Here is a 22,647-nt window from a genome sequence, read left to right as displayed (position 1 = left end):
GGAGGGTTCTGCTGCGGGGCCTGCGGAGGCCGAGCTAGGGAGCACCTGGGGTCTCCAACTGCCCACACAGTGGTTTTCCACTATGCCAATCCTGGCTAGTCTCTCACTCTTGTAGTTACGCTGTTTTTTAGCCCCCTCTTTGGCTGCTAATAACTCACCCCTGCAAGACCCATACTACTGGTACTAATGCCTTTAAAGGCAATTGCATCCTAAGGAGGGACTGCACACGCTGGTTTCACATGGGGAAGCACAAGCAGCTAATTTCCACCAGCATCAAGTTCTCTGCACTTAATCAGCCCCTTTGGCTCCCTCAAGTTCCCTTCCCAATACTCAGTGTTACCACAACGCTTTCCAAGTACTTGCCAGCTTTCTTCGCACCAGCGGGGACACTCCTCAAACCAACCCCTTTACAAGTAGCTAGAAAGTGGAACATTTCCACCTGGAAAATTATGACTGACGCCACAAGCACCTTGAGCCCTTGATGTAACCTTCTAGCGAGCACTCCCATGCAGCTCTGTCCCCACTGCAGCTTCTCGTGGCAGGACTGAGGGAAGGATATGACTCCAGCTCCTGAGTCCATAATAGATTTGAGTAGTGATCGGTCATGGAAAAATGGCTCTGGGAAAGTAACAGTTCTGAAACTGAGCATGTAGTTACAGCTTTAAGGCTGATTCTGGCTATAACAACTCTTAGTCTGAACAAGAGACACAACTGAGACACATCATACTACGCACACCCCATTTACAGTCATATCTGAAGTCAGGCATAATTTGGTCTGTAGAACTTTTCTGCAATATTCAGGTTTATATATATAAAATGATAGCTAAGAGCATCCTCAACTCAAAAAAATAACACACCTTGTTCCAGCACAATCTTTTTTTTTTTTTTTTTTTTTTTTTTTTTTAAGTATATGCTACTGATAGAAACTTGTCATTTTACCTTCAGGAGATATTGCTTTCAAAATGTTGCATCAGAAAAATTGGTTTAAGAATGTACTCCAGGATTCTTGGCATACGATGTTTCCAAAATAGAATTTACTCACAGGGAGTTGGCAGGAGCTGCCTGAAGCAGATGCGATTTGTGCCAGTGTCACTGCCTGCTCTTCCAGGCTGGGACTGGGTCACACCAAGAACCACGCCAAGTTCAGGCAGCTGCTGTGGCACTTCCAGCACATCATAACCCATCTGGCCATCCTGTGACCAGCCTACAATCCTGGCTGCTCTCCTGTGGCAGCCCTCCAGATCATGCATGGCTTCAGGCTGCTTCACGCCTTCAGGAGATGATGAAGCACATGCAGAGGAATCTGTGCAATTTCTGCTTCCTAACCAACCAGCAGATATGGACTATCTGAAAGACCAGAGAGTGAAGGAGGTACCTCCTCTCCAATACGCATGAGAAAACAGTAACTTTTTTTTGTTTTCTTCTTTTTTAAAAAAAAAATTAAAAGTGAAAGAAAATTAAAGGATTAGAATGATCAGAAAACTAGCCAGGATTCTGATTTTGGTCAAGAGGGTGCAACTTAAGTGACTTACAATCAGGCCACACTGGCACTAAGGAAAAAAAAAACAGTATAAGAGGGAAGAGGTGCAAAGGGCAGATTAAACAAGGGGAGATTGAGCAGATTGAGATGGAGCAACAGGAGAGGAAGGGTGACACAGACAGGAGTCAGGCACAGGACAAGGTCACGGGTGGTCAGCACAGGCAGGAGAGATGCGAGTAGCACCAAGACCAGGTAGCAATAGTACTTCAGGAAGACAAGCTGCAAAGTCATTTAGTTTGTGCATTTACACTGCAATCAATTCTAGGCGGTGTTGAGTCTACTTGGTGCTGAGTCTACTTATGTGCAGGCACAGAGATGCTGCAGTAGAGGAGGAGATAAAGGCAATGGGTTAGGGGTGAGATGCTTCTATAAATGGGCACTAAGAAACTTTCCTTGGGCATTGCTACTCTTTAATGTTTGGTTTTGCGGGGTTTCTTGGGGCGGCCAGAGGTAGCAGCTTTGTGTGGCGAAGGTGAGTGGGTCACGGTTTCTGGCACTTTTTCTCGAGAAACCTTTTCTGAAAAGAAAAAAAAAAAAAAGAAACTATATTAAAATACTACAGAATCAAAGTATGCCCAAGGTACCACGTTATTAACAACCTGGCATGCCTGCCTTGCTTTATGTCGCAGATGGCACACGAGTGAACCAGGACTGCACTGAGCCCAAGCTCTGCAGGGCAAACAGGGAGAGCTTTCTCAGAGCTCCACTGGCTCTTGCTGCCTCTTTATGCATGTCCCAGTCTAAAATTTTCCCCAGGGGAATGGTAAATACCTCCCTGGGTTTGGCATCTGGCAGCAAGATGCATCCTAGGTACCCTAGAAGGTACCTAGGAGGAGATGGTCCTGCACTAAATAGATGAATTAAGTGACTCAGTTTGCTTCTCTCTCTGTGTCTATGAGAAGGTTCAAACCATTGATTCTCCTGACCTTCTTCTTGTTTAGGTGTGACTTCTGGGACAGATTTGGGCTTATCCCCCTGCTTTTTCTCCAACTCCTGGATTCTCTCCAGAGCTTCTTCCAGCTTCTCCTCAAGGCCTTCTGATTTCTCCTCTGCTTTCTGAGCGCGGATTTCTGTTTCTCTGAAATGCAGAAGCCAAGATAATGCTGAAACTTGAATCTAAGCAGCTGCTGGCAGGACACCCAAATGAAAGTACAACTGACTGACTGTATAAAGCACATTTAAGATTTCAGAAAATGGCATTATTAAAAGGTTTATAGCAAATAGACTTCATAGCACAGCTATGCAATTCCTGCAGATTCAATTGGTTTTTAAAATTCAGTGTTTGCTAGCAAAGGACGAGGAATTAATCTTCCTTGTACAAAGATAAATATGGAGTATGGTTCAGTCTACTAGCCAGGCTCATGGGAAGGGATAACCTGGAAAATGCAGACTCACATTTAGTCATTCGAGTAGGCTCAGGACAAGCCCTGGTAAGATTCTGCAAGGAGCCACTTGGGTGCCCCTTCACGGTGTTCCCCATGCGTAGGCTCACCATCACACACCTGCCTGCCCCGCTGCTGGGAAGTACTCAGCTGCAACCAGAGCATCCTACAAGCACTAACAAGACCTGACCAGTTAAGACACCAGTTAAAACCATCCTGAATACCTCTGCTGCTGCCCAGAGCAATCCATCTACATGCTACTAAGGGACAGCCCCAACTCCGGAGCAAGATCAGAGCAAGATCGGGATGGGAGCCTGCCCTGTTCCACCTCCAGTGCAGGAGCAGTACTCACAGAAGTCGTGCTTGCAGAAGTTCCACCATCGCCAGGGTTTCAAACTCTTTCTGAGCAAAGCAGGTCGTCGACTTGCTGGCAGTCATCTCCCCCTGGTTGGGAAAGGCAAAACCTTCTGTAAGTGAACATGAAATCAACCCTAGAAACATTATGGTTGGAAAAGACCTTCAAGATCGAGTCCAACCATAAACCCACCACCACCGTGTCCATTAAACCATGCCACCAGGTGCCTCATCTACATGTTTCTTGATCTCTGCCAGGGACAGTGATTCCACCACTTCCCTGCGCAGCCTGCTTTATCACTCTACGTATAGAAATGATGGTGCATTTCATCTACAACGTGTGCCTGCTTTGGTGCTGTTGCACAGTCACGACACAGACAAATGTCAGCACAGCATGTAAAAAATGGGGCCAGTTCAAGCACTTCATTTTGATTAGATCAGCTCATACCTTGGCATTAAAAATAGTTATATGTTTTTCTGCTTCAGACATGAGTGTCTCACTGGCCAATAGTCCTGCATTGACAGTGCATTCTTTGGGTTTTACAGGTCAGAGCTGGCTGCAGCCTGATCAGGAGTTGAGAAACAAAGGTTCAGAGAACAGAAAGAGACAACTCCTCAAAGGGCCCACAAGGTACAAGAACTTACTGCGCTTGATCTGAAGCAAGTAACCAGGATTTCTGTGGAAATGTAACTGTTAAAAGGCTCCTATTCTAAGCGTCGGAGGGTTAATTGTGATTCCTAGGGATTTGCTTTTCTAAGGACATATTCTTACATCTGTCACTCTGCACTAGTAATGTGTGGGTCAGGCAGACCTGCTGAGGCAGTGCTAACTGTGCCAATGAATATTTTATAGTTATAAAAGAAAAATCAAAGAGAATACCAGCACCCTGCACTGCCTTAGCACGGTCTGACACAAGCATTGGGCAGGGTTTGCTGAAAGGCTCTGCCTGGGCAGCTGACCAACTGCGACTCCAGCTGCAGGTCTCTGGCACAGGCTAAAACCACTGATGTCATGGAGGTGCCTACCCCCGTGACTGAAACGATGTCTGACTTCAGGGACTTCAGGTGGATGTTCGAGTCATGTCCTACGCATCTGATCATGTCCTCAGTTGTTTCATCGCCTTCAGTAAGGAAATCAGGGCTAAGCCCTGACTGCTGCTGAGAGAGAAAATGAACAAGAAATAGAAATAACACTAGCTCGGGGCAGCTGTAAGAGCCTGCTTCATGCAGCACACACTGAGCAACAACTAAAAGGAGCCCTGCCAGAAAGAAGCGTACTGCAGTTACTGCAGTCACCTGCAGAGTATCAATTTTCTCCTTACTTCTAATATTTCTTCCTCCATTATGGGTTTCTCATCAGTGCTGATGTCCTCAGATTCAAGCCCTTCCTGAGGTGGAGAAATGACAATTTCCTTAACCTTCAGTTGCAACACCTGTAAGGTACCGTAAGGGTCTGGTTAGTAACATACCCTCTGCCCATCTAGGTAAAGGCTAATAACCAGCTAACCAGTCTCTCATCTGCTCTTCCACATGCTCCCCCCTCCCAAAAACTGAACTATAGCTGAAAAAAATTTGAAACTAGCCTTCATTCAAACCAGTTCAACCTAGAATTGCAAATGCAGTATATTCTATACCTCTGACCCGAAGAGTTTTTGCATTTCTTCTAAACTCATAAAGGAGACTGGAGTGCCTTTGATCTCTGAAAGGATGAGATTACATGCTTGAATCCAATTACAGCATTCAATCTGGGAAGACATAACAGAAAAGAAGAATTAGTGAGAGGCAAATATATCTGATCACATTCATTTGCTCAGTTAAATAACTTCATCCTTCTGTCCTTATCTGTTCTAAGGACCAACCTGTATGCTTGAATCCCCACCTTAGAGAGAAAAGCTCTCCCAACTTTCAGACTTGGCATTTGTCACTGGCTACTAGGAAACTTGGAGGACAAGGGGAATCCACAGGAGCAGCAGGAGTTTTTCTCCTTCATGAAGCCACTATGTATTTTTTTTTCTGCCTTTCACAAATGCAGCCTGGTGTACCCCGGACCTGGAGGGTGGGAAATACCTCCTACCTTGATCTTATTCAGCTCCTGCAGCTCCAAATCATCTTCTGAATCCTCTGACTGCTTTTTCCGAAGGATGGTGCTGACAATTTCCTGGCAGCAGCTGCAGGGGTGCAAAAAGCCATCAGCCCTGCAACCGTGCCCTCAAATACTCTGTTCTCCTCAGTCAGGTTCCTGTTGCTCTCAGCAAGAGCCACAGGCTGCGGGCCCACCTTGGCACAAGAGAAATCTCAAGAGGAGCCACCCATGTCCACCCCGCCACATGGTGACCTCCCAGACAGCCTGTCTGTGCCTGTGCTGCTCTAACACCCAGAGGACATGCGAGTGCTGCTCCCAAATAAGGCAGAGGCTCTGCTCCGAGGTACAGGCTTGCTGCCTGCACTGCCCTTACAACCTCTGGAGACCATCCTCATCCTTCACAGTGTGAGCAAAGCCCTTGCAATCAGAGACACCAGCATGTTTTATAGCAGAGCTCGGAAGAAGTAAGACATAGCCATTCCCTTTAGATGTGCCCAACTTCAGCTACCTCTTTGTAAGCGAAGTCATAACCCTGAGTCTGTAACCCCATCTCTAAGGACAGAATTAAGGTGCTAGGCTGATGTGGCAGCAAGTTCTCAGGCTTTTTTTCCAGTAAGGCAGAACATTTAGGGCCTGGGAGAGGATTTTTACCAAATTTGGAACCCCTTTTTCATCCAACCCCTCTCACTTTCCTGGAAATTTATGGGATCTTTTATCCTCATGAATTTCTCCCCAAACAAACCACACATTTTCCCCAGAAAAAAAAAACTTCAATTAAATTAAAAACCTCCATTAGTACCTGATTATATAACTAGAGAGTCCGCTGATCTTGGCGACCAGCCCTTCCGCTTCTTCTTCTAGCTTACAAGCGCTCAGAAACCGGAGCTCCTTTTCCTTGTCGGCATCCTTCCGTGGGGGACACTCACGGCACAGGCGGTCTGGGACCATGTACCTCAGCAAATGTGCCAGCCACAGCGTCAGGTTCCTGTGCAGCTCAGTCACCTGTGCAGGGGCAAGCAAACCTACATGAGTCATAAACGACCCGTCTTACCGCGTGTTCAATCATTTCACACAATTCAGTGTCCAAACTAATTCAATTTGTAAACTAACGTAAAGGACAGAAACATTTCAATTTACCATATTTTTCTCCTATTTTCCTTCCCACTCTAATAAATCAAGTTTTATTAGAATGAAGTTATTAAAACTAAGTTTATTAGAGGGGTCTTTTTTTTTTTTTTTTTTAAATGTTCCCATGGCTGAAAGAAAAGTCACAACTCTCATCTCAAAGATGTGAAAGCAGAAAAGAGGGAACCTCCCAGCTGTGCTCTGGGCAGAGGAAAATTAAAGGGAAGAGTGAATACTGCCAGCAGTGCTCACATCCCTGTTTCAGGCTCGCGCTTACTTCTCGGTTAAGATATGTGATGTTCTTCTCAATCTCATTATTCATGGACAGAATCCATTGCTGAATCATCTTAAACATTTCTCCGGGGACCACCCTGAAAACAGAACAAAGCAAAACAAATAAATACAGAAACAGAGTGGGGTTGAGTGCACCTCAAGGAAGGCTACAGGTTATGCATGCTGCGCACTGGAATATGGAACAGGCAATTTTGCTAATGCTATAGTTGAGGTTGAACTTGTCATTTGCGAGTTTACATTATACAGATGTGTTCTGCACATAAAGCATTACCAAAGACAAGCTGGACTCTACCCCCAACAATTCTAACTGTGAATGAATCACACATTTTCTTTTTTCTTCACATATCAAGCAGGTGGCTTTTCTGAGGAAGACAGGGATGTTCCAGGAGCAGTATTGTAGCCAGCAACTGTTTCCATGGACATTGTCAAATCAAACCAAGTGAAAGGCAGCCACTGATCATTTTAACAGCTCGACTGATCGTTTGTATCCCACTTCCCACTTGCATCTCCGCTTCCTCTGCTGGCTTCCCCACAAAAGAGCATTTTGCCTTTTTCACATGTGTAGATTACAGTTCCCAGCCAGGTGAGACCCAATAAACCTTACAGGAGATGTGGTTTCTTGTCGTGCTCCTCTTCATGCACCTGGATGGAGCCCATGAAGCTCATGACCATGTCCACCTGGGCCAGCCACGCGGGAAGCAGGTGACGAAAGGCCTGGAGCTCAGATTCGTGCACCTCACGGCCTCGCTTCAGCTTCTGCACCCCGTCCAGCCAATCCTCCACACTTCTCACCAGGCCTGCCAAAAATTTAGCTGTGCCTGGAGGGGAAGAAAATAGGAACTTTTAATTACATTTCTGCAGCCAACAAAACCAAGTTCAGTTCAAAATAACAACCCCAGAGGGAGGAACAGCCTATGTGGAAAATGCCTAGACTTATACTAAGAATGAACTATTTAATATGCACTGAATTTAAAGCTGAAATAAAATGGGCTTGATTCAAAGCCTTGGCTTTCTTTCTTGCCTTGGCTGCTTGCTTGCATAAAGGGATGTAATGGCTTAATAAAAATCTCTTTTTAAAAAAAGCTTGGCAGTTACAACACAATCCTTAAGAGACGCTTAGCCCAAGGTGATGCAGTTCACTTAGATTTGCAAAGTGCCTGGGCAAAGGCAGAAATTACCTGTTTACTGGAAAGAAGGGTAGGAGGCCACCCTTTGCCTTTACTTTTCACAAGCGTTTAATCATAGCTGGAAGCTAAACAGAGCGATGCCTCCCTTTCCTACCAAGAGGCAGTTAAATTACAACACACCAATGAGTCCACACAGTCCAAAATACCCTATCCTGGGGGCATCAAGTGAATACTTTCTCTCCAGGCTCCAAAGTTCTTGTCAAAATAAGTTAAAATCCATCTTTCTAGACTTCACTGCCTGTGGTGCTGCAGGATAAGATGCCTGTACTGTACTGCTTGGCCTTGTGATTGACCACCACGAAATACCAAGATTTCGGACAAGTTGCTGCTAAATTTTGGGGCACTGGTGCTTGACCAGTCGTGTCACTGTTTCTTCCTCTTTCTCTCATTTTCTAATGAGTTCTCCTGGGACTGCTGATTTCCTTTGGCAGTCTCATACAGTAGAAAGACTTAATTCCCTCTCAGCTCTTTCACTCAGTCTAAATATAACACCCAGCATAATATAAAAAAAGCACAGGATAACGTTAAGTGAAAGAATAAAGTGACAATATGAGAAAAAAATAGCAAATATGAGTATCACTTCTAGAAAACACACGCTCACTTTAGCTTTCGTTTGCTAAAAGGAAATAAGATGATTAGAAAGCATCAGCAATAAAACAATTCTGAAATCAGAAGTACGTCACAGCCTTCTACAGGCAAAGGTCGGAAAGGCTAGTTGTAAATTACCCATTGAATGTTTGTTATCTTATACAGAACAAGATAAATTTACATCAGCAATGACAACACTCATTTACATGCTTTATCATGATAATTCAGCATGTAGATGAAGATATACCTGTATTAGCGACTTGGTAATAAAAGAAGAATTCTACTCTGAAACAGTGTTGTCTGGTTAATAATCTCCAAAGCAACTTTGGAGTTTCAGATCTAAACCTCTATTTTTTCATTTTACATTTATTTTCTTTTCCACACATTAGCCACATAACCACAGGCTGCACCAGTTTCTTCTGGACATCACACACAGCTTCCCCACACCACATTTGTACTGCACTGCAAATTTCAAATATGTTTTTCATGCATGATTGTGAGTCAGATTTCCTCAGAGCAGATCCCTTGAACTCTCTTCATTCCCAGCACATATCTGAGGGTCAAATTTTGGCTTTAAGGAAAAAGTCAAAACAGATTACATCAACTGCTTCTTTACTGTGCACTTGGCATACCTGAACTGCAGAACCCATCATTTCTTACCATTATCCCCGCTTATCCGTATCTGATATTGCTGGCAGAGTGCGTGTGCCCTGTGGTTTATTTCTTCCATGGCAGCATGCTCTGGAGGCAACACTCCATTGATGTCCCGGTGCCGATTCAGCACCTTGTGCCCTCGCTCTGTCCAGCGTTCCTGCAGACTGGAAATGTTCTGCAGACTTTCCATTTTGGTTAGGTACACCTCGCCTTCATACTCCTGCAGGCTTTCATTTAACAGCTGAAAGAGAAGCAGCAAGGTTGGCATGCCCCCAAAAGCTGGGTCACCTCTTAGCTGCAACAGACAGGCAATGGAAATGGGTAAGAAGTACAGGGATCCCTGAGCATAAAGATGTCATAGTCCAAGCAAATGACAGAAGCTGAAAACCTACTCTGTGAGGGTAACAATTTTGAGTGTTTCTACACATTAATATAATTTATCAGTCACCAGAGCCGTCATCAAGATGGTGCTCAAATGAATAAGTTTAATGCTTCAGCTGAGCTATGATATTTGTTCATTATAACTTTCTACTGCAGACTCTTAGCTTAAGCTTCAGAACAAAAAAAATAAGCTGATATGTTTTCTCTCACATTTGTGATGGACACAGATACTCACACGGCTCGGCTGACAAGTGCTCATCTGCTGAGCAGATATCATTCAATAATATCACCCACCCCCAAAATCTTACATTTTCCAAGTTCTTGATATCTTGTAGCATTTCATCAAATAGCTCTGCCTTCATTGGAGAGGAACTAAAGCAGAGAAAGAAGAAAAGAGTAAGAGATGAAAAAAGAATCCCTCAGGAGCTGATGAAAAAACAAAAGTCAAAATATATTTTATGTATATGGAGTTTATGTATATGTATATGATGTAAGTTGCAACTTGAAAGAGATGAAGCTCTACCCAGGCAGGAATTTTTTTTTCCTCATTTGACATTACAAAAGCACTGGGCGTCAATTAAGAAAATATACTATTTTCAGCAGAAAAGAACATGCTGAAAATTGAACTGTTATTAAGTCCATGAATAAAATGTCAAACATGCTTGCACTTATATTTTACTGTATTTAACATTTGGCAATGTACGAACAAAATTTTGCAAAAATATAACTATGTTAACAAAAAGACCATGAGTATGAAGTCTCAAGACTCTTAATGTCTTGTTTTGTCCATTGTGCTCTATTAGAAGCATTAATAAATGTGCATTCAGGTTAAAATTAACCAAACTAAACAGAAAAATTCTGTTATTAACAATCTCAGGAAAAAATGGAGTGCAGAAAGGAAGCTCCGATTCAGAGAGGGTAGAATCCTCTCTTCCCTGAAGTCAGCAGCCACCTCTCCATTCAATTAATGCCCCATGACCTTGCAGCATCATTTTGGAGGTACCAATATCTGTTAGGGACCTGGTTATGAGAATGTATCCAAGAGTGGAGCAGTGGGGGATGTGCAAATCATGGACCATAGCATACCCCACCCTTTAGAGGCTCTAAGGCAGGACAGTGATTGCCTTGGAGCAGGGAGACCTGCTGCAAAGCAGAGAAAAGGTGCAGGGAAGTGGCTGCTGCCACCCCGCCCCTCTGTGCCACTCACAGAATATCTTCCTGGAAGTACTGAAGCCACCTGGCAAGCCCTTGGCGGATGATGTGCAGTTTTTCCTTGATGCATTCCTCACAGGAGTCTATTTCTGCTCCGATGCAGCCCAGCATTAGCCTGAAGTGCTCCGTCTCCTCCTGCAGATCAGCGACGTCTTTTGTGTCCTGCAGGCCCCAGGCAGGGGAGAGGGAAAAGGAAACGTTGTCGTGACCCGTTTGACCCAAGTCAAAGGAATTTTTCCTTTGCCCAAGCTGCTTTGAGACATACATGTGTCAGATCTGGGAGCTGGGAAGTTTCCCTAATTCCACATGCAGCCCTCATAAACCCTTGGGCATGACTCAAGCAGGCCTGACCCTTCCACAGGATGCCAAAACCAGATGCCTGACTCTTTGCTTTCCATTTGCTATGCAGAGACCACACAGCCCCACACATTGGGTCCAAAATTACACTAGTATTGACCTGTTCTGGTTTAATGGATATGGAACAGGGAAAAACAGAAAGGGAAAATAAAGGAATATTAGGCACGAAGGAAAGAGAAAGAAGGGAAGAAAAGAATATTATTTCAAGTCTTAATGCTCATTTGAAATCAGACCAACATTTGTAAGCTCAGATCATAGCCAGAGTATCAAACACTTCATTGAGAGCTAGGTAGTTACACAAACCTTCCCCCACTTGAAAGCGCTTGGCGTAGTTAAGCATTGCAGACAGCTTCCTACCTGTGATGCCAAGAGGACTATGAAATGCTTGAGAACTTTGAACAGCATTTTTTCACTAACATAGAGCTTGCGAGCCAGTATGAGCCGGTTTCTATCTATCACCTGAAAGAAACATTTATTATTTGCACTGTTGGGAGAGGAAGGGCACTGCAGGACAATGCCACTCCTGATAGCTGCATCGCAGCTTAATTGTCAGTAAAAGAGTACTCAAGCAGCTGAGTCCCCTTTCCTTGCAAATATATTTATCTCCCAGGAAGCCCCCAAAGTTCTGGTATCAGATTTTCAACTTGAAGAGGATAAAGTAAAAGGGGACACACAAACAATAAAGGACAGTGTTAACTCAGAATATTTTGTGAGGATGTCTAAGGAATCTGGCTAGCGTATTCCAAACTATAAGAAAACCAGGAAAGATCTAAAACTATTTCTGAATGGAAATACTCATTTCACACATGGACCTGAAGACCTGTGCCAAAAAAAGCTATGTGAATCAATTGGTTTGCAAATTGATGCAAAAGAAATACAGAGTTGACAAAAAGATTTCAGGGCTATGCATATGAGATATGCTAGTGCCCAGGAACATTAAATAAAAGCGTGCTTTGGGATGAAATCTTCCCTTGGAAGAAGTTTGCTGGTTATAACAATATGTCTTGCAGTGTATGGCCAATATTCTGCACTTACCTTCAATGCCAGGTCATAGGCAGCTGAGCTCCAAATATCTCTTTCTTGGCTTAGCAGGAGAATCTGCTCTTCCAGCCTGGTTCTCTGTAACTCATACAGCTCCCGATACTCTTCCACAAGGCTACAAGAAGGGAAAGACAATGAAATAGGTGCTCACCCCTTTCTTCTTAACAAAGTTTACTTTCTCCTTTCTGTTGATATTCCCACTGTGAGTTTCCAGCTGGCAGGGATACAAATCTCTGCTGGGCTTAGACTAGTTGTCATCTTCATGACGCATAAACTGTGCAAGTCAGCAGTGCCTCAGCACTCAACACAGCTCTGATACCAACTACCCAAATCCTCTGCTGCTCAACTATGTCAAGGTGTGCACAGGTGCTCAAAACTTGAGACCAGCAGCTGCCACCAGACTGTGAAGCTGCCTACTGAAAATGTGAAGGAATGGGAATACACTGAGCAACAAATGCAGCTTCTATGGCTTAAAAATACTAGTGTTTGGAACATCCTCCTGAGGATTTAGGATAAATGGCAAAATAACTGCATGTGTCAGACTAGCTGTCTTCCTCAGAAGGCAGTCAGCCCTTGTGTCTCCTCCTGGACAATCCCAAGAGAATGATACCAGCACACTTCAGCAACCTAAACTTGGAGCACAACTTACTTTGCATTCATCTCAGCCTCCCGCACAGCTTCAGTGAGCTCCTGTTGAGCTTGTTCTGCTTCTCTGGTCACTCTCCAGTCGTGTTCTCGCAGCTCATAGAGCTCCCTGAAACAGCAGGGAACAGTCTGAACGCAGCTTAGCACAACCTGAACTTCACCTAAACCTGCTGTCATGCAAGGTTCCCTTCCTCAAACACAAGCACCTCCCTGTAAGGTGAAAGGTGTCTTTAAGACTCCTCTTCCTATGCATGGACATCTCTCCAGCTTCTGCACAGGGTGCTAAGGCACGGACAAGGCCTTGCTGTTACTCTGTGCTCCTGTGCAGTGTGAGGCTACGGTGTGAAGTGTGAGAAGGCTCTGCTATGGATCCTGTAGCTCTTGTTCAAATCAAAAACTAACTCTCATTTCCTACTCCTAGGGGAGGCGTATTAGAAAATTGAACAAATCAACATGCTAAATCTACTGCATTGAGATTACTTAGCATCAGGCAAGGTTCAGACCTGGTCAGCTGTGCAATAGACTCCTTGAAATAGAACAACTCCTCTATAATATGTCTGTCAAGCAAGCGCTGGGCCATCATTTCTCTGTAGAAGGTCTTCATCTGATGAGGAATTCGCTCCAGCAGACTCACATATTTCTGCCTGCAATGAGAGAGTGTAAAAAGGGAAGTTACCTCAGCTTCCTGAGAGAACAGCTCTCTCATCCCACCTGCAAATCTTTTATTTTCACTGTGCAAAGCTCTCTGGAGCTTTTGACCAGCTACACTTGGGATTTTGAACACTCTGGCACAACTTAGTTGCTACAATAAGTCTGAGTATGCACAGGGCAGAAGAGCACAGGAACCCTGGCCCCGATAAGCCCCAGTTACTCAGCACATGAAAAATGTCCCTTCAGCGTCATACCCCATGGCACCCATGCTACTGCCGAGAGGATACGGCCCTAAACCCGGAGGGGACCAGGGGACTTGGCTAAGTATAACCTGAGCTTGGAGAGCAGCTGTCCTCTCTCGACGCAGTCCACGCTGACCTGTCGAATCAGCTCGTGGAAAACGATGTTGTAAATGTTCTGCTCTGCCCTCATCAGCTCCAGCATGTTGTGCAGCTGGCAAAACACACAAGAAGTCACAGCCTGGCAAGCTTACTCCTTGAACAACCATGATCAGCAAAGACTTCTCTTACATCTGAGATAGGTTTCCCTTTGAGGGGGGAAAAAAGGAGAAAAACAAAAAAAAACAAAAAAAAGCAAAAAAACCCCAAAAAAACAAACACTCACTACTAAATGCAGAAAGGGGAAGGGGAAAAAGCCATCCTAAATGCACTTACTGGTTCATCTGTAAAAGTGCTACACACCAACTACTCTCCTGCCAGAGTCCACAGAGACTTTCCTGCTAATTTGAACACAGCAATGCTGCACACTTTCCTTCTTGGCATTTGTGGCAGAAGAGCAACCCCTGCACTAGGGAGCTAAATGTTTGTCACGGGCAGACCAAGGGCTGTAGCAGCTCAGGAGTGGAAACCCATAGTTACTACAGGCTCTCCAGGCAGTCGGCTTGGGTAGAAACATACGGGAGACATTTTAAACCCAGGAAGGATAAACATTGGGGAAAACAGGATTTAGTTTTTCTGGGTACTAGTGAGTTATCCACCTGTGAAGGTCCTGATATTCCAATTAGCTTGTTGTCCACTCCAGCTTTTTCCAACATGCTGTCCATGGCTTCCATCAGCTGGACAACCTCTAGCCTCCCGGAAGGTTTCCTGTAACCCAGATGACAGAGATACATCATTATTCTCTATACAATGCTTTGATATTTTACCAGGAAATGGAATTAACCCGCCCCCCCCCCTTTTTTTTTCTTCCCCCAATAGCAACTTTACACAAGGCGGCATCACTTACAGGGAAGGGAATAGTCGTAGTTTCTCTTCACGGTCCTCGAGGAGAGTGGTGTATTTACTGAAACAAAGACAAACATTAAAAGGGGATCACAATGCAGCCCCTCCAGTGCGAGGTGAGAGACCCTGCTCTCTGCTGCTCCTGCACAAGGTTCAGTGTGGTGATTCCCAAAATGGGTGATTCCCTTCAGAGGGAATTGTGTAGTAACATCCTCTCCTTAAGACCTCTCTCTTCTCCCCCATTCTTGGCCAAAACCAACCATTGGGTTTAGAAGTTATTAGCAGTATCAATATCCAAAGCAAATCTCCACTCCTGAATTCAGGCCCAACCAGTAAAAAAAACACCTTGGGAATTAGTAAGAGTGTAGAGGGAGCTGTGATCTCTTTTGCCCACCCCAAAGCAGTTGAGGCAAGGAAAAGCAGGCTCACGTTGCTCTGCACAGCTGGCTACAGCCCAGTCACCTGGGTGCCATTTGCACAACCACCCTTTCTGTAAGCTCCCCTCTTGCAGGAAGGGTTTATGGCTGCTGTTCTCGGCCTCTCATCGTTTTATCCCCCTTTTCCAAACCACAGTGGGGTCCTTACAGCTCGGGAAAAAGGAACTTGTAGATCAGAAAACACTCACTCATCAAAATACTTCAAGGGCAAAACTCCCCTGTTCTTCACAATGTGAAACTCCTCCGGAACCAGAGACTCTTGTAGGCTTGCTTGCTAGGAATAGAAAAGAAAGCAGCGCCTGAAATGCATCGGTATCAATGACGTGCACGAACAACCCGTTCTTCCCAAAGAGCATCCTGTTTTGGCAACCAAGAAAGGAGAAATCACGAAGCAGCTTTTCAGGCAACTTTTGTATTTCCCTCTCTCTTCATTGAGAACTTACCAGAAACAAACTAAACGGGAAGACAGGTTGAAACAGGTAACAATGAACTGTCTTGAGGGGCTGTGAGCTTCAAGAAGCACCAATGAGTTTTATCCTAAAAGCTGCAGCCAAACACAGCTGCAACCCAGGGCTGAATCAGGAAAGGGTAATAAAGACTTCTCTTCTCAGCAGTACATGCAAAAAAAAACACGCCCAAGTACCAGCACTCACAGCAAGTCCTGAAGCAGCCCCACTTCTCCTCCTTTGCTCCCGATTGCTCTCAGGAAGGGAGCTCCCGGGAGCCCCTGGCTTTGTGTCTTCTTGGCCAGCCACAACGTCGCACAGGTAGGAGACATCCCTGAAACGGAGGGAAGAGCTCGTTCCCCTGCTCACTCGCCGCCCACCGAAACCACGCACGAGATGGCTCCGCTCGGCCCAGGGCCGGGCCTACAGCCAGGATGCTCTCCTTGGGGCCAAGGCAGACTGGCAAGACCACATTTTTAGGCAGATTAGTCTCACATCATCTATCCCTGGCTGCTGCCTGTGCCCTATCAGATATATATCTGATGTCTGTTACAGACAGCATGATATCAAACATTTTTACTTAAAGCCTTGCATTATATTTACAAAAGACTGTAAAGCTATTCCCTGCTAAGCCTGTTAAAACCAGAAGAGCTTCTTTTCTTAATCCCGGATCACAGAGGATATCGCTGCAAGTGCTGGCTCTTATGGAAGCACAACGCCACGAGAAGCGTAGCCAGCAATATTTTATTTACAATTCCTGCAAGAAACATCTACCCTTCCAGCCTGAACTCTGCTGGGACTGCGGTCGTGTGTCTGTGTGTTGGGCAGCACGATCATCTGATGTGAAAACGAATGGAGTGATCCCTGCAGCTCTGTCTTCCCATGGCCCTCATCCCTTCCCCACTCACCTTCCAGCTCCTGTCAGGCTGACAGGGTGGTCCGTAAGGTGCCTGAACTTGCCACGGCGATTCGGGTAATGCCAGAGCCCATCGGGGGTCTGCAGACAGCCCTGGGGAGGAAGCACACGGGACCGTCACTTCACAGCAAGACACATGCAGATCAAGGGGAGAGCAGCCTCTCCGAACACAACAGTTCCTATCTTGGCCCTAGAGACACGAACACAGAGAGAACGGTCTCTCTTGAGGCTATGTCGACACAAGCGTGCCAGGGACCATGTTTCCCTTCTTGCTGTTACTAGTAGACAGCGCTTAGGAGCTGCGACAAGGGACACTATGAGGAAAGTGATGCGACGAGCTAAAGTTATCCTCCTCAGTTAGCAAACTTTCATTTTGTCCATGTGAAGACTATGCTCCCCTAGCAAGGGGACATTTCTAGGTAGAAAAAGGCAGTAACGGACTCACCTTGAGGCCCACTGTGTTTTTGGCCGCTTGCAGGTGCTCCGGGCTGGGAAGAGAAGCAGCAGCAGAAGTCAGTGCTCGGAAGATCTCTTCTGGGACAAAACTGAACTCCAGTGGGGAGACAGGCCTCATACGGTCAAGCATCCTTGATGAACCCCTTGGCTCAGGGAATGCTAGAAAACAGCATTAAAACCTGCTTGTGAGGTGCACGATTACTCAGCTGGAGAAAATAAAAGCAATCATAAAACACAGGACAGGGAAGAGCCTTGCGAACACCTACTCGATTTACACCCAAAGCAAGAGCAGCTCTATCACAGAATCACGGAATCTGTAAGATTGGAAGGGACCTCTAGAGATTATCTAGTTCAAACCCCTGCACACGCAGGGTCACCTAGAGCACGTGGCACAGGACTGCGTCCAAGCAGGTTTTGAAGATCTCCAGAGAAGGAGACTCCACAACCTCTCTGGGCAGCCTGTTCCAGTGCTCTGGCACCCTCACTGGTAAGAAATTTTTCCTTAAGTTCATGTGGAACTTTAGATGCTTCAGTTTCTGGCCATTTCCCCTAGTTCTGTTGGTGGCCACCAGTGAAAGGAGGCCAGCACCATCCTCCTCACTGCCTCCCTTGAGACACTGCTCAGGTCCCCTCTCAGCCTTCTCTTCTTCAGGCTGAACAGGCCCAGCTCCCTCAGCCTCTCTTCATAGGGCAGATGTTCCAGATCATCCTTGTAGCCCTGCGCTGGACTCTCTCCAGCAGCTCCACATCCCTCTTGTACTGTGGGGCCCAGAACTGCACACAATACTCCAGATGCGGCCTCACCAGGGCTGAGTAGAGGGGCAGGATCACCTCCCTCGACCTGCTGGAGACCCTCGTCTTAACACACCCCAGGATCCCATTGGCCTTCTTGGCCACAAGAGCACACTGCTGCCTCATGGTCAACTTGTCATCCACCATGACACCCAGGTCTTTCTCCGCAGAGCTGCTCTCCAGAAGGTCAGTCCCCAGCCTGTACTGGTGTCTGGGGTTATTCCTCCCCAGGTGCAGAACCTTGCACTTGGCCTTGTTGAATTGCATGAGGTTTTTCACCACCCAGCTGTCCAGTCTGTCCAGGTCCCTCTGGATGGCAGCGCAGCCCTCTAGGGTATTAGCTACTCCTCCCTGTTTGGTATCATCAGCAAACTTGTTGAGAGAGCACTCTGTGCCTTCATCGAGGTCATTGATAAATAAATTGAACAGGACTGGACCAAGGACTGACCCCTGGGGGACATCACTAGCCACAGGCCTCTAACTGGACTCTGCACCACTGATCACCACTCTGAGCTCTGCCATTCAACCAGTTCTCAATCCACCTCAGCATCCATTCATCTATCCCACACTGCCCGAGCTTGCCCAGGAGGACGCTGTGAGAGACGGTGTCAAAAGCCTTCTCCACTCATCTATCCAGCCAGTCATTCCATCATAGAAGGCTATCAGTTTAGTCAAGCATTATTTCCCCTTGGTAAATCCATGCTGACTACTCTTGAGCACCTCCCTATCCATGTCTGGAGACAACAGCCAGGATGAGCTGCTCCATGACTTTTCCCGGGATGGAGGTGAGACTGACTGGCCTGTAATTGCCTGGGTCCTCCTCCTTGCCATTTTTGAAGACTGGTGTAACATTGGCTTTCTTCCAGCCCTCTGGCACCTCCCCCATTCTCCAGGACCTTTTGAAGATGGAGAGTGGCCTCGCAACAACATCCGCCAGCTCCCGCAGCCCCACTGGGTGCATCCCATCAGGGCCCACGGATCTGTGGGTCAAGGTCAGGTTTCCCTAGGTGCCCTCTGACCCAATCTTCGTTTACCCAGGGCAAGTCTTCCACTCTCCAGGCACCTTCTCTGGTTTCTAGGGTCTGGGATTCCAGAGGGCTGCCCTTGGTAAACACTGAAGCAAAGGCAGCATTCGGTAGCTCTGGTTTTTCTGCATCTAAAACACAAAATCCACAACATAAAGAGCAGATCCCATTTTTGGCTCTACAGTGAAGCCCAGAACAGGAGTTGTACTCAAACCATGGGAGACAAAAGCACCTTTACCCACCCATGGGGTGGCCCGGATACTAAGCAAGGCCATAAAAACAACAGGAGCCCTTTAGGGTGGAGATGTCCAGCCGCAAAGTGAGCCCTACCTGAGGGGTCTTTGCTGCCAGGCATGGCACATAAGGCACCTCTTTGTTTCCTTCCATCTGCTTTTGATACAGAAACTGGTGCTCCGGTGATGGACATGGCAGAAGGTTCGTTATTTGTACACTGAACAAAGGAAGTGCTCACAAATGATCTGAAAACAGAATTAAACCTGTGTTCACACCTTATAGGGTGACCTGCCTTTTTATTATTTACTGGGTAGGGAACACCACCCATCTTGTGTCTCATGTTAGATATATTAAACAGGCCCAAAACAGCTGATGTTTTGGTTTGTGTAAGGCAATTAAACATCTCTACCAAGGGAGATGCTTTACAAATCAGCCTTACCCTTTACCTAATTGGACTCATGAAAATTTGTTTCATAACCAAAATAAATGATTACTTAACAGTCATTGAATGCTCCATAAATGCCTGTGATTATACTGCACTAAAGCCAAATATCACTTCTGCAATTTATTAGTTTTTGCTAAGCAATAGTTTATTGTACAAGCACTTACTCAGGCAGCTGGAAGAGCTCTGTTCATCCACCACAGGACGCTTGTTCTTCCATTTGCAAACTGCATTAAGAATTAAAGTTAATGGTTGCTTCTTTTACACATCTAATAATTGTGCTAGAGATTTAATTGCATTTCGATTCCTCCAGGTATCACTCCTACCACTTTGTAATTCTTATTAATGTCTTGCTAATGAAGGGGGAAAAAAAAGTCATATTCCCATTGAAATCCCCAGGAATTCTCATTTAAAAGGCCTTTGTCCCTACTTTATGTTGCTCTTTACAAGGGCTCTTGGTATTAAACACGGGCCTGCACATCAGCAGAATCCCCACGCATCATGGTTTCTCTTTAGGTTAACTCTGCTTTGCCTCATGTGCACATTTGTGCACACAGTGTTATAACCATGGCATAACCTTGCCAGCAAAATGGTTTCTTGGGAAGAAAATACAAGGATTTGCCAAGAGACCTTCTGTCAGGAGAAGTCATTTTGTTTTCCTTCCCTAACAGCTCAATTTGGCAGAACACTGTATTCCCCCGCCGAAAGGATGAGGAGATTAATGGGGTTGTTCTGAGCTGCAGCAGCTTAAGGACACAGGCAAGGGCTGACTTCAGAGCATCTGCGACATGGCTGGAAAACACCCGATAGAGGTCTTGGCACACAAACTCCTCTTCAGGCCCAAGAGAGGCAGAAATCATCAGCCCTAAATACACTTGGCAACTGCACTGCCCTCTGCACCAGCAGCTCCCGGGAGCCCTTTCCTCACTCTGGATATCCCAGCATCACCTGCAGCCCCTCTGGGCTAGCAGTTTTGCTCTGAAAATCCCTACAGCAAGGCCTGGAATGCGAAGAGGGAAGTTTGGGGCCATGGCCGGGATGGCAGGGAGCACAGGTAGCTTCGGGCTGCCGTCATGCCCCTCCATTCGCAGTCTTCATCCCCTAAAGCGGCCCAGAGCCTTCCTCTGGCAGAGGGACCCCCCAGCCCCACCACCCCTGCAGCCCCACATCTCTTCCATGTGGCTATGGGGACACAGGGGGCTGCCCAGGGCTGGCACCCACATCCCCTGCCAGCCCCCCAGACAAGGAGGGCAACCCAGGTTTGGGAGCCTCCAAAAAGAAAATTAAGAGGCCACAGCAACTTTTCTCCCCAATAGCAAAATATATTTCAACTGCTGTAATACAGTAGATTATATAGACAGCTCTTCTGCAGGACAGAACATGGTACAGGTTGCGTACACTGGCAGGGCACCAGCTGCCAGGTCCCACGGGGCCCATCCATGGCCCTGGAAGGGGCTGGGCTGGCTCGGAGGCACCGCAGGAGCAGGGGGGCTCCCTCCCAGGCCACGTTCACACCAGCCTGGCCATCCCACTGGCCCATCCACATTCAGGAGCCCAAGCACCGCAGTTTTCCTTTAAGCAGATGGGCCACTTTGTGTCAGACACATTCCAAAAACAAACAACACCAGGACTGCCCCCTTCCCCAGCCCAGCTCACTGAACAGCTCGGACGGCGCAGCACTGTTTCGGTTCTGGAAGCTGGAAGCCAAATATCCCAATGGAAAGAACGTACTAGGCATGAAGACGCTGCACAGATTCAGCCTTCCCGAGAAGGAAGTTATCCACATGAAAACTGGAACACCTTCCGCCACGTTAATACTGTTTCCTTAGTGTTACCAAGCAAAGCGCTGCAGCTGTCTGGCCACCATTCCAGAGCTGGAATTCCACTTCCAAACAGACGAGTTACCATGGAAGCAAGCTTCGTGATGCTCATCCTGGCAAGCACCGCAGGGAACTGCATATACTATTGCTATTACCAATTTGAAGATGACAGGCTGCAAGTCTCAGCATACAAGTTATTGGCCAGAAGAGCACTATACAGCTGGCTCTGGCTCCCACAGCCCAAGGAAACGCTTCTCAAAACAAACCCAGTGTGACTAATTAAACAAGCAACATGCAGAACATTATTTCCCCTCCAGAAAAATTAAAACAAGCTCACATTGGAAGGCAATTTAAAAAAAAAAAAGTTGAAAATAATCCCAAGTGTTAATGCCTTAACAGAAGAGTCGCCAGATGTCTTGATCTACAAGGTTGAAAACTTGCCCCCATCAAAAACAGACGAGTTCCAGCAGCCAAGCATCCCTTCTGGCTGGGTTTTGCTTGCCAGGCACTCAAGCCCTTCCATCTCCTCACGCTGACACAAGAAAAAGCCCAGATCCTTCTTCAGGGATATGGCACAGAGCCAGCTGTGAGGGAAATACCACTACTTGGCACAAAGTGCCACGATTTGGTCTCCTGTTGAGAACACTGAGATAGTAGCAAGACCTGACACAGGCATCAAGAAATAAACTCAAGTACTCGATCCATCACACCCTATTTGAGTGCAATTGCAGCTGTACATAATTGAGCACCATGACTCAAGAGGAATGGACTTGTACCCACTCTGTGGTAAGCAGGTGACAAAACTCTTTGGCCACAAAGAGTTTGAGGGTTGGTTTTATAAAGGAAGCTTGGGCTAAGAGAGACTCCTTAATTGGTCTAGAACCTATCCCAAAGGTAACCTGAAAAAAAAAAATAGGATTATTTAAATTGAATAAGAAAGTAATCCATGGCCTTCTCAGGATATATACTAATACTGCCAAGTTTGAGTATATTCACAAACTTCCCCTGAAGTTAACACAACTGCTTCAGCAAGGAAACAAGTTCTAGCAGGAGTTTTTCTTTGTTGTTTTTTCTTCGCAGAGAACTGCACAGGCAAAGCCTGGATTTGGCAAAATTAACTGACATAATGAATGTCCTTTCTGATGAGCAGAATTTTTCCACAGAAAACTGAAAAACAAAAAGAGTTGAAGTATCACCCAGCTTTTACGAACTCAGGTTAATAAAAAAATAGTAGCGCAAAACAGTCTTAAGTGGATTGAGAGAAGTTCAGCAACCAGAGACACTGGCTTACAATGTCTAGGTAAAGAAGAATCATTACTGAAAAAATGCCAGTCTAGAACTTTT

At 46.0% G+C, this 22,647-nt stretch overlaps 1 protein-coding gene across 1 annotated transcript; it reads right to left on the bottom strand.

The window, feature by feature from the left end:
• Window positions 1–1,899: 1,899 nt before the first annotated feature.
• On the bottom strand, window positions 1,900–19,234 carry AXDND1 (axonemal dynein light chain domain containing 1). The gene is made up of 25 exons (XM_088524892.1): window positions 19,138–19,234; window positions 16,980–17,149; window positions 16,527–16,627; window positions 15,826–15,952; window positions 15,361–15,446; window positions 14,740–14,796; window positions 14,492–14,600; window positions 13,826–13,947; window positions 13,347–13,487; window positions 12,848–12,952; window positions 12,193–12,313; window positions 11,515–11,616; window positions 10,796–10,962; window positions 9,897–9,960; window positions 9,214–9,448; window positions 7,383–7,596; window positions 6,762–6,855; window positions 6,159–6,361; window positions 5,351–5,444; window positions 4,911–5,021; window positions 4,599–4,709; window positions 4,303–4,431; window positions 3,275–3,366; window positions 2,467–2,618; window positions 1,900–2,057 (listed from the first exon to the last, which is right to left on the bottom strand). The coding sequence occupies exons 1-25, from the start codon at window positions 19,232–19,234 to the stop codon at window positions 1,951–1,953; spliced, it is 3,111 nt and encodes a 1,036-aa protein (XP_088381018.1). The 3' UTR covers window positions 1,900–1,950.
• Between the last annotated feature and the right edge of the window lie 3,413 nt (window positions 19,235–22,647).

This window comes from Tinamus guttatus, unplaced genomic scaffold, assembly GCF_059628265.1.
Source record: "Tinamus guttatus ecotype Peru unplaced genomic scaffold, ASM5962826v1 Tinamus_guttatus_pri_ptg000215l, whole genome shotgun sequence".
Classification (NCBI taxonomy): Eukaryota; Metazoa; Chordata; class Aves; order Tinamiformes; family Tinamidae; genus Tinamus; species Tinamus guttatus.
This window is presented reverse-complemented; position numbering and strand designations above follow the sequence as displayed.